This window comes from Protomyctophum bolini, assembly GCF_963924005.1.
Source record: "Protomyctophum bolini genome assembly, chromosome: 11".
In the NCBI taxonomy this organism is placed as follows: domain Eukaryota; kingdom Metazoa; phylum Chordata; class Actinopteri; order Myctophiformes; family Myctophidae; genus Protomyctophum; species Protomyctophum bolini.
The window spans coordinates 8,704,876-8,717,085 of NC_137872.1; the positions used below are offsets into that span (position 1 = coordinate 8,704,876).

General features: G+C 46.2%; 1 protein-coding gene across 1 annotated transcript; it reads right to left on the reverse strand.

Moving 5' to 3' along the window:
* Nucleotides 1–5,239: 5,239 nt before the first annotated feature.
* LOC308324455 (ubiquitin carboxyl-terminal hydrolase 32-like) lies at nucleotides 5,240–9,880 on the reverse strand (the record flags this gene model as incomplete). Its single annotated transcript, XM_080776499.1, has 1 exon — nucleotides 5,240–9,880. The coding sequence occupies one exon, from the start codon at nucleotides 9,878–9,880 to the stop codon at nucleotides 5,240–5,242; it is 4,641 nt and encodes a 1,546-aa protein (XP_080632625.1).
* Between the last annotated feature and the right edge of the window lie 2,330 nt (nucleotides 9,881–12,210).

The following is a 12,210-nucleotide window of genomic DNA, read 5'->3' on the forward strand; positions in this document are numbered from 1 at the left end:
TTCCAATACAATACAAGTCGGCTTCTATATCTATATGTTCAAATCAGTACCATGGAAGAGCACAAGCCCTTCCACGAGAAAAATCCACTCTGGTATAGAGAAAAGATTTAGCTATCTTGCTGCTATTCAGTTTTATTTCTGAACCTATATTCAGCTATTAGTTAATGGGAATGTAATGTTTGTGTAGGACGAATATAGCCAATTTGTTTCCCAGACACACAGTGACATAAATTCTCCATTCATTGTCAATAGAAACGTACGATGATAATAGCACCGCTCACTTCACACGGGTGTGGTTTATTTCCCTCTCTTTTTGCCCTTTCTGGGTCATATAGGCACCGACATGGGGCGAGTGGAGGAGGCACAATGGGCATGTGAAGGGAGAGGAAGAGGGAGGAAGGGAGGGAGGGAGAGGAAGAGGGAGGAAGGGTGGGAGAGAGTGTCGAGAGCAAATCAGAAGGTAAAGGGGAAGGGAGCGAGGGATGAAAGGAGAATAGAGCTGTGGGGGGGGGGGGGGGTAGGGAGGAGGGAGATGGATGGATAAAGTGAGGGAGAGAGGACGCAGAGAGGGGAGGGAGGTACAGAGAACATTGCCTCATCTGTATGCATCAAAACACAGCTCCCCGTTTGGAAAAGTCACATTTTGTGCATAATGTAATGCCTGCCTCTTATCCCCATTAAACCTCTCCTACCAGTCTCTCTCTCTGTTTCTCTCACCCTCCCAGACACACACACACACACCATCGACAGTTCAGAATGGACTGTTTCAATTATCATCATCATCAATCATCCCCTCTTCTAGTTCCCTTTGGAACTTTTCTAAAAAATAACAGTTTGCGGTGCTCCACAGAATGTGGTTTAAGGACAGGTTTTTGTTCCAATTAATCCACTTTCTCTGCCCTATCTTTCAAACCCATTGAAATATCAAAGCCTTTTCTTTAAGCGCACACACACACACACACACACACACACACACACACACACACACACACACACACACACACACACACACACACACACACACACACACACACACACACACACACACACACACACACACACACACACACACACACACACACACACACACACACACACACACACACACACACACACACACACACACACACACACACACACACACACACACACACACACACACACACACACACACACACACACACACACACACACACACACACACACACACACACACACACACACACACACACACACACACACACACACACACACACACACACACACACACACACACACACACACACACACACACACACACACACACACACACACACACACACACACACACACACACACACACACACACACACACACACACACACACACACACACACACACACACACCATCCTCATTAAATACTCCGGCCTCTACATCTCTTTGTTTCCCACATTCCTGACAGGTTTTTTGCCACCAATTGAAATGACTAACGACGAGCAGACCAACACACAGAGAAACGTGTAAATGACTGATAAGAACACAGTCATCAGACTCCATCTGCAATCCTGCATGCTCCATCTACAACTCGGAGCCGTCCAAATGTTGTGCAAAACCCAACAAAAGACAACATGAATCAGTGTCTGTTTCCATCAACCATTACTGAACATGTGCTGTAGTGACAAATCGGCAGCAAAGCAACTTTAGCAGTGTTGTTCTGGTATAAAGCAGCAGTGTAACTGGAAATGTAATGTACAGTACATAGATTTTATTTTTGTGTAATGCCTAATATACACAATTACACATGCAACCACACACACCCAGCTGCATCAGAGCACTGTCTTGCAGTTTTGTGTGTGTGATGTGTGCGGTGGGAGGGTGTTTAAATAAGAAATAGAAATTACAACAGCGGCCCCTTTTTGTAGATTCAAATAATGTGATTGCGTTTCTATGTTTTTAGGTGTTTCTATTTGTGTAGCAAGTGGCTCTACAAGAATGCATCCCAAAGTAATGGGATTGAAATGTATTGTCAGAACAATACAGCAAGTGCATTGATATTAAAGAAAGTACTACAGATTTTGAACCTCAAATACTCGAGTACTTTAACGCAAGTAAAGTTTTAACTGAACAATTTCACGTAAAGGAGCAATATTTGACCAGGAGTATACTTTGACTCGTGTAATGGGGCTTAAGTAGCCTAGCCTACTTTGTCCACCACAGTCCAAATGTGCCTACATTATTGTGGACTGATGATTCTCACCGTTAATTAAATGTGGTTGCTTGAAACTTTAAATGGTGTGCTGTCATTTAGAACTTTTTCTGCTGTCTTTCATGCCGTTTGGTTTTGGTAAGAAGACTGAGTGCAAAAACACACCAGAGGTCAGCACAGAGCCATAGAGTAAGAGAGAGTTACGACATTGAGGGGGAAGAAAACAGCCCGGCCGGGCATGTGGTTTATGTAACTGTCACTGTAAAGCCTATAGACTCCATGCATTCCGTAAACTTCCGGCCTTTGTCACTGTTCACCAATAGATGTCTATGTAGAAGGAAAAACTAATTTCTTTGTTTCCTTTGTAATTCTGTTTCTTCTTTTTTTTTTAAGTCTAGGCAAAAAAAAGCTTCGGCTTCTGCCGAAAAAGCAAAATGAAAATACATTGATTGAAGTAACCAAGGACTAACAAAGAGGTTACCTCAATAGGGCTGATTTCCAGTGCTCCATTAGAGCATATCATTGTTTTCTGGATGAGTATGACGAGCTCTGTCATCATAATTATGACATCAATAAGATATCTTCATTATGTGGAACTAGTGATGCACAGGAGCAGGGATTGAACCCTAGTCTTCTACTCGCCAGACCGACACACAACCTGTGCCAACCTGTGCCAATTGGGCTGAGCACGATTGTCAGGGCTGTTGTTGGCCGGGTCTACAATCACTCCCCCCAGTCTTTCGAGCGCGTCCATGCGCTTCACACGTCACGCCGCGGACCACCGCACACGACATCCCTCATGTCCCTCACGCAAGGATCCCCACGCTCCCAGTGCTGCCGACTATGCCAGATTGTAGTGTAGTGATGTGCAAGAGCGGGGATTTAACCCCAGTCTCCTACTCACCGGACCGACCACAACCCGCCGTGCCAATAGGGCTGAACCCTACATTAGCCATCTGCTATATTAAAATCATTAACACTAATATTACACACAGGACATTTATGTAAACAGCCCCGCTATAGCTAAGATTATCTTCGCCACCGGGACGTTTGGCCCGTCGCGCTTGGCATAAATATAACTGCAAGCAGCGATAAGACAGGGTCAAGCCATATACAGTAAGTAAAGCAATAAGGAAAAAGATCATGAAGTGAGGGGCGCTCTTATCATCGTACATCATACATCATCTATCATCTTATTCCGGCACACTATGATGTAAAATTGTCCATTCATTGTCAATTTGTAGGACAGTTTGTGCACATACATCAAAAGCCTAACAAAAACTATGCGCAATGCCTGACTTAGTAACGGAATACTATACTTGATAGGCCAAGGCTACTCAATACAATGATAACTAGAACTCTGTCGAGTGCCTACTTGCGCGTCGCACACAAGTAGGCCTATAGTGTGCAAGTACTGTCGACCGCTACGAACTTTCAAATCTCAGCCTCTCTGTAAAACATTGCAATTAAATACTAAAGTCGGGTTATAACTGCAGTCAATGGTGACGTAATTACGATACGTTTCAATATTGGTTAGGTAACAGGTAACGTATGCATGCATACAGTACATGTATGTATGTTCTAAGTTGAAAGTACTATACTGTGGTCGGCTGGCTTTTTAACGGCATATGCTCGGAGGTATATATATACTAGATGTTGATGGTGACGTAATTAAGATATGTATCAATGCCGGGTTATAAGTGGCTTTTGATGGTGATGTTAATAAAGATAGGTTTCCGTTAAACTATTGTTAAACTACACAATTAGAGAATGTAGATTAGAAGAATTGTCGTTTTAATCGTTTGCCTGTCATCTCCAAGTTTTAGGTATGCATGGCTAAACGCCATCGAATGGTGGTCCGTGGCTCAAATGAAGAATAAATAATAAGACGTGATATGAAAAGAGTTTAAAACCACTGATATACATAATATCTCCAAACCAAATTCATAAAGTGAAATATTTTGTGTTATAAGCAGCGCAACAAGGACCAGAAATACCTCTGCGAGTCTGCATACAGTATAGAATGGAATATCAGAACAATTGTACTTTCCTCATCTATGAAAAATTATGTTCAGGCTTATGAGACAATTGTGTGAACTGTAAATAATGCTCATATGATATGAGTAATGATAACAGTTTCTCAGCACATTTTACAAGAATAGGGCATGTTGTTGTTTTTTTGACACTATGCTACTGATGATGAGAAGTACAAGTCAAACCTTGGAGAATTGTATAGGGATTCTAATCTATACCATCTCTATATAACCTCAATATGAGTTAACCCATTCTGACCTGAGATCAGATTCATACGAGGTTTCCACTGGACACACACTGGTCTGATTAACCCATTCTGACCTGAGATCAGATTCTAAAAAATGTCAGTCGTTCTTGGATTTTTCAAAAATAGCAGACCTACAAGCTCGTAGACCTACAAGCTACAAGCTCATAGCGCGCCACCGAGTGGCGCGCTATGAGCTTGTAGATCTGCTATTTTTCCATAGCTAAAGCATAACATGATGCTAACACCAAAATGGGTACCCGGTCAGAATGGGTTAAGCACAATGCCAATACTCAGGGTACTTCAACCTTTCCTTTCATTCAGACAAAACTATGTTTATGAGAAAGCAAAAGTTTGACCAGAATGTTTTGCTTTCGTGGGCTCATCAATGTGTGCCACTTTAAATTTGTTTATCGTGGGGGAGATATTGTTCTCTTAGCACATTTGTTAGATTTTTCATCAAAAAAAACATCTCCAAATTTGTTCAAGGTTTCAGCCCGATCCAAGCCCCATATCACTTCTGTTATAAAATCAAAGTGAAATCTTTCAAAAAAGTATAAAATATATTTGAAAATGGGGAATGAGGAATTTACTACTGGAAGTGAGCACAATAAATCTGGCAGCGTTTTGCAAGATTAGCTGTGGGCAAATAGGCCTACACGTAAAGTGTTTTTGGCATAGTATGGCATATGCCAACAGCCAGCCTAAGAAGTAGGAACAAGTCTGACCCAGGACCAGCGCCTTTTCAGCGTTGTCTGGTGGAAGACAAGTGTGATTACTGGAAGGTACAGAAAGATTTGAAGAATTTTATAGGCTCAAAGCCTTCATCCATGCTACTGGTGTCGGCCATCTTCCTGGATTTTAAGAATTTGGAAGACTCGAAGTCATCCATGCTACTGGTGTCTGTCTTCCTGCCATCCGTCTTTGGCAGGAACTGTGAGTAGTCAACCCCCTGCTGCTGGTAGAAGAGGATATAGGCAGAGTCAGTGTCAATCTCCTCAGAGTGAACCTCCTTGCAGCTGCTGTCATTGTAATAGTACCATTTGTCATTGGGGTTCTTTGCATAGGTCACATAGTGACCTCCTCCCATGACTCCTGAATGACAAGAGATTGCATAGAGATCGTACATGGCCTCCTGACATCCGTTGTCCCTGTGCTGCGGTGACGAGGTGTCAGGATCCATGCTGCTCTCTGTGGTGCAGTCTGAGGTCTGCCCGTTGCTCTGACAGCTTTCCATGCTGTCTCCATTAGTTAGGATCACATCACAGTGGCTACTGGATACCATCAAGGACTCGGAAGGCAGCCTCAATACCCCTGCTGCATTCCCGTCTGCCTTTGTTGTGCCTTCTCTAGGTTCGTACTCTGGGTTAGTGGCCCCCTCCTTGGCACTGCTGTCCAGGTTCTCCTTGTTGTTGGAGAGGTGGTGTCTACTGTTCAGCTTCCAAAAGCAGCCTCCTGTTCCACTTTTGGGAGAGCTGCTGTTCAGACTACGCAAAGGAGACAACTTTGTACTTGAGGGTGGCGAGGGTTTGGGGATGTTGTTGAGGTCAGTTGTTGAGGCCAGGGTGGAGATGGATGACATGTCGTCTTCCATGACAGTCGGTAGCTCCTCCCCCCCACTGCGTGAGTGGAGATTGTATTGTTCCAGATCCCTGGGAGCCAAGAAGGCGGTGGGGTCGAAACTCCCACGGGGAAACTTGACAATCTTCTGTGATTTTATCCAGCCACCATTGACGAATTGGAAGCGCTTCAGGTGGACTATCAGGATGGGAGGGAGCCTCCAGAGGTCCAGCTTCTTGGTGGCCAATCGATGGGTCTTGCATTTGGAGCAGCAGTAAAGCTCATCCTCACCAAGTTCCTCCTCACTGGTGAACGACTTCAGACAGCTGTCTAGGCTCATGGGCTTGGCGTGTGCCTGACGAGACTGCTGCACACTGCAGTGTTTCTCCACCGTCCTCTCCTGAGAGGTCTGGTAGCGGAGGAGCAGTGCAGTGGGATCCCAGTCCACAGCGATATAGGAGTCCTCAGTGCACTCTTTAGCACAGCCCTGACAGAACTTGTACAAGCGACACCGGGCACACGAGATGGCTCTGTCCTCAGTGCACTCTATAGCACAGCCTCGACAGAACTTGTACCAGGGACACCAGGCACATGAGATGCTGTCCTTGCCTACCACTCGTAGCGTGAAGGGGTACTGGAAGCCCTTACTATCAGCACAGTCCGGGGTGTGGTTACCCGCCTCCTGTGGTGAAAGAGGGCTAACTAGTCTAGACACCTGGATCCATACAGCATCATAGAGGTCTTTCTTACTGGTGTGCATGGTGCAGGGGACAATCAGTGGCATTCCGAAGAGACCAAGCCGATTCTTCTGTGATGGCAGGAAGTAAAGTTCCGCCTGCGTAATTTTCCTGTGCATGGCAATAATGTAAGCTCTCTCCAGGAGCAGTGTGATGTGTCCATCGGGTGTGCCATTAGCCAGAGGCATGCCTGGGCTACAGGATTCCACAGTGCTGGGCACCTCATTGGGGCTGAGGACAGGTTTGGTGCCAATGTCACCATTAGCTGGCATGCTGTTGCATATTGGGCTGATGTTTAACACTGTAGGTGAGCCAGTCACAGGGATCTCGAATGCAAAGAGAAAGCTGAGTGCCACTTTATGGTTGTCCTGTGGTTTTCTCTTGATACGGGAGTTGTCAACCTCAGCCAGCAGGATCCGATCTGGATCCAGGCAGCAGAGTTCACTCAGCTGTTTCTTCAGACCATTGTACTTCTCATCCATGTTCAACCTCAAGCCGTATCTTACCGGGGTGGAGCCATCTAGCTTAATGACAATGATCTCCAGGTGCATGAATCTGTCCATGGGCAGGGGCAGGGACAGGACACTGAAGGGGTCAAATCGGGCACTGATGTGACCACACGTTTTACACTTCACCTGAGACCTGAGCTGTCCATGGAACAGGTCCACCACCATAGAACGGTTCCTATGCAGGTGGTTCTCCCATGCCTCGGAGGCAACGGAGCTGTCAGGTCTGCCATCGCTGTCCTTCAGCTCTATGTATGGTTTGTCATGGCCACGGTTCAGGTCTTCATGCAGACCGTCCAAGAGGAAGGCCAGTAGCTCCTGGGAATCATGCTCCTGGAAACCGCTGAACCGTGGTTCATACTTTGCTATCATCTGCTTAAGTTTGAATGGAGCTACACTTTTTTGTGTCCCACTCCACAACTCCATCACCAGGTCACCGTAACACTTGGCCATGTGACCTTGCATCCCATTGGGATTGGTTCTGTTGAGCTCATACAAGTGTCTCCCTGAGGTGAAATAGTCAGTGAGAGGCTTAGTGTTGCTCAAACACTGGATACTCGAGTTCATAAAGCAGGTGTTACCGAGGTTACTGAGGCCGGTGGCTCCTTTCTCTGTGTGGGCTTTGTGTCTATACATCTGACCGCTATAGCCAATGAAGGACAGCTCTTCTGGCCAGCTCATATCGTTGTTTCTCTTCTCAATAAATAAAGACTGTTCATCTGTGATCCTCAGATTCTCCAGTGTGTGGTCTTCATCCTCCAGGAGGGTGTTGATACGCTCGCTCTTGTACAGCCACAGTCTCATGTCTTCCTCAGTGATGCCGAGTCTCTGGGACAGGGAGAGATGGATGTCCTTAATTGTGGCCATGCAGCTGAAACTGCCTGAAAAGATTACCCGTTTACTCCCTACCCGACTCAAGTAAGAAGACTCTGGGTATTGCATGGCCGGCTGCTGCATCAGGAAGAGCAGGTAGCGTGGGAAGAGCTCCAGATGCATTTGGCCTGTCTTACTCTGCTGAATCACAGTTCGTGGCAGGCTAAGGTTGGCGCCGTACCAGTCATGCAGTGCCTTCCACAAAGGTTTTGGGACCTTCACAAAGTCTTGACCTGGCTCCAGCCTCCCACCCTCCTTGGTTATAGTGTGGGCGGCCATAGCCTTCACCAGAGGCTGGTTGTCGATGGCTCCAGGTCTCTGTGCTACGAGATGGGATGGCAGGTAGCCGTTGGCCTCAGAGAAACACGAGCTCCCCGTGGCTGAGAGGGCTTTGTGGAGGCTCAGAGCAGTCTCTGTTGTCCCAGAAGAACTGGACATGGTGTCTGAGGACCAGTCAGAGGGGCCGCCCAGGTTGAGGTCACTCACAATGCCCTTGTTCTCATATTTGACAAACTCCTTCCACTGTTGCCACCAGGGCATAGAGATAAGGAACCATTCCTGACCTAGCTGGAACCCATGCCTGTTCTCTCTCTCCAACCAGCCCCTGATTATCTGGCCCTCCTCCTCAGGGGTTGCAGGCCTCAACCCCAGGGCTATATGGCAAACTTTAAAGAGTAGGTTGAGGAACTCATTGGCCAGAGGGCTATTCACACTCCAGATCTGGTAGTCCTCAAGGGTCAGGTAACCCAACTTGGTGGTGTCATACATCTTCAGAATGCCTTCAATTATGTCCAACACACTGCTGTGCGATTCAGGCAGAGCGTCCGCGCGATTGTCTTTCCATACCTCCAGTAGTGCCACAGCCATCTTGCAGAGCTCTTCTCGAGACAGAGCCCCGTCTCTGTCCACATCAAACACTTTGAAACAAAATGTCTGCCTTTGAGCGATGGTCCCCCTGCAGCAAGCATACAGACCACAAGCGACCTCTTTCAGATCAATGTGATTGTCCTGATTCTCATCAAAGGCATTAAACAAACCTTCAGCCATTGAGGCGTGGATGGGTGGAGAGACCAGTGGAATGAAGGTTTCCAAATCAAAGTGACCAGTCCTTGACTGGGCTTTCAGTTGCCAGTAGTGCTTTTCCAAGACACTTATATCCGACTCCTTCAAGTGTGTGACACCGGCGAGGGTCTGGTAGATTGTGGGTGTGTTGTTGTCAGCCGTCAGAGTGGCAAATGAACCTCCTGACAGCAGCCATCTGGAGAAGGTGAAGGCTTCCTTGTTTTGCAGGAGCCAGTTTCTGAACCGCTCATAGTTCACCTTCTCCCTCGCAGAGAAGAACTTCCTGAATGAGGGCGGGACATCCCCATCCACATCCTTGAGAACCTTTTCCATGACATCCCTGGTTGTATAGCCGCCTGGTTCACTGGTAAACAGACTGAAGAGATATCGGGCCTTTTCATCCTCTCGCCCCTTGGTCAGCAGCACCAGACCAATGATGAGATTGTTGATGCGCAGGCCTTTGTTTGAGCCTACAAATGATGTGTAAATGACCTCTGCGACATTAGCTGGAACTCCAGCTCCCAACACTTCATTGTAGAACAGCTCCTGGCTCATGTACTCGGAAAGGCCACAGGTTCGCTTGAAGGCATCCTTCAGCCTCTTCAGCTCCACATCTTTGACTCTCTTGACAGCTTCATCATACGTCAGGGGGCCTATAGTTGACCCGTGGGCCCCCATGATGCTCATTACATTGCAAGGTGAATGGCGTTGTAGAGCAAAATAACAATGTAGTGTATTGGGAGAGCCGTTCTTGGTGATGTGTGAAGGAGAAACTTCTGTGCTGTGTGAGCCGTTGTTATTTGGCACGCGCGATGAATGTAGATGCTGGCAGAGTTCTGTCTTGTCTTTCTAGCCAGTGTGTCCACCTCGGTTTTATGCCCAAATATTGAGACGACTGATGTCACAGTGCTGAGGTCATGGTGCTGATAAGTGCTGTGTGGAACTCTGTAATACTGTACATGCATACTGATGTTTGGGTAATTGGGTTTCCTTCTGAACTTATAGTAGAGACTAGAGGTTTGGGCAGCTACACCGGCCTCACATATAGTTATGTGTGTTACACATAACTTTGCACTATGTTGTGCGGCACTTGTTTGTCATATTTACTATTTAAAAAAACACATTAAAGTAGTTCAAACAGCTGTTCTACAAGAAAGTAGTAAAAAAGCGACAATGTTTCGATGTATCGGTCACATCTTCGTCAGGTCATAGACAAGCTCACAACGGGTCGAATTACAAGGGCAGATAGTTGAACCATTTTAAAATGTTAACTACAGCTACGCGTCCATCAGCAACCTAGGCCTGCACATCCCACTACGCATCCTCTCTCCCCCCTCTCCTCCCTCTCTCTCTTCTCTTTCTTACTCCCTCCCTATACCTCTCCCCCTTATCTCACTCTTTTGAACAACCAAAATGGCCAACGGTGAGTTTGGGCCGCTACGTGGCCTTTAAATCCTATACGTCACTCTGACTACAATGCCCATTGCCCATATATGGATATCTCTCTTTCAGTTCTTGTCCCTTTCTTGCCCATATATGGAGATCCCTGATGCCATGATGACACATTGAGGTTACTCCTAATGAATAATCGGCACTTTGGCTGTCAGTGTGTGCAGCCACTCTTGTCTTTTTAAGACTTATCTTTTTAGACATTGAGGTTAGACAACACTCCATATTTGGGCATATAGCTGCATTGGTAACCTCAAATGGCTGTGAGGATGAAATGTGTGGACGGAATGCGTCTTCAGATTTGCATGCTGTGATTGGCTGGAAGGTGTGTCTTCCTGCGCTGTGATTGGCCGAGCATCACATACAGTAACGGGTGTCACATGAGCCAATATAAGTGGCAGAGAGAGAGGAGGTAGAGAGGGGAGAGAGAGTAGTGAGATGGATAGAGGGTGAGAGAGAGTAGAGAGGGTGAGAGAGGGGGGATATATAAGGGTGAGAGAGATGTGGGGAGCGGAAAGGGGGGAGACAAAGAGAGGGAGAGAGTAGGGATGCCAGAAAGTGACCATCAGCCGATATTTTCTTTTTAATCAATATCAGATAAAACTTTTAAGATTTTATATTATGTACACCCATGGTCAGTTTGGTCACATAACCATTATATGTTTTAGTTTTATAATCAGTTTTGATGAGTAACCCTTTGTGGAGATCTTCTCAGTTCTCATTGTATGCTAGTTACTGCCATTCAGGATGGAAAATGAAATCCATTTGGATTTGGGGAGAAGTAGTTTCATAAGGGGCTGGGGTATGAAGTACTTGATATAAACAGAAAACGTTCAGTTCACTAGTCTACACTCTACTCTACAACTGCCTTCATTTCATCTGATTGTCTGTCTGGCAGGCACTTAACAAGCGATCGTTAACTATGTCTATTAGAGAGAGGGGCAGAGAAGAGTGGCTTTGCTCAACTTGATTTATACTTATATTCTCAACTTTGATGAAGGTTTTCGATTATGAAATGTTAAAATCGATTTTGGAGACCCCGACGATTAATCAGAAAATCGATTAATCGGCGGCATCCCTAGGAGAGAGGGGTAGGGGGCGAGAGGGGAGATAGAGGTAGGGAAAAACTATGCACATACTTTGAGTATGTCAAATCGCTTGAGACCTTGAGTCAGTGGGATATGCACGTTACCTGCACAAAAGCCTCTGCCCAGGCTCTGGACAAATAACCATATATGGAGCTGACCTGTTCTGACAACATTAAAACATATTTGGCCATGCCTGACAAAGACCTCCATATATGGGCATAAAAGGGACACAGACATAACTAGAAATGCACTCTATCAAGCTGCCAACTTGTGCTTCGCACACAAGTTGGCCTACTTATGCGCGAGCAGAGCACGCAACTTACTGTCCCTCCCTCTATAAAATATAACAAAAATGCATGCATTTCCAACTGGCATCGTTGCAAGTAGGCCAGTGCACGCCCAACGTGCACTGCTCTAGTTTATCAAATTCTACTACGATGCTTGTGGGGACAATTGGCCCTCACAAGCGCA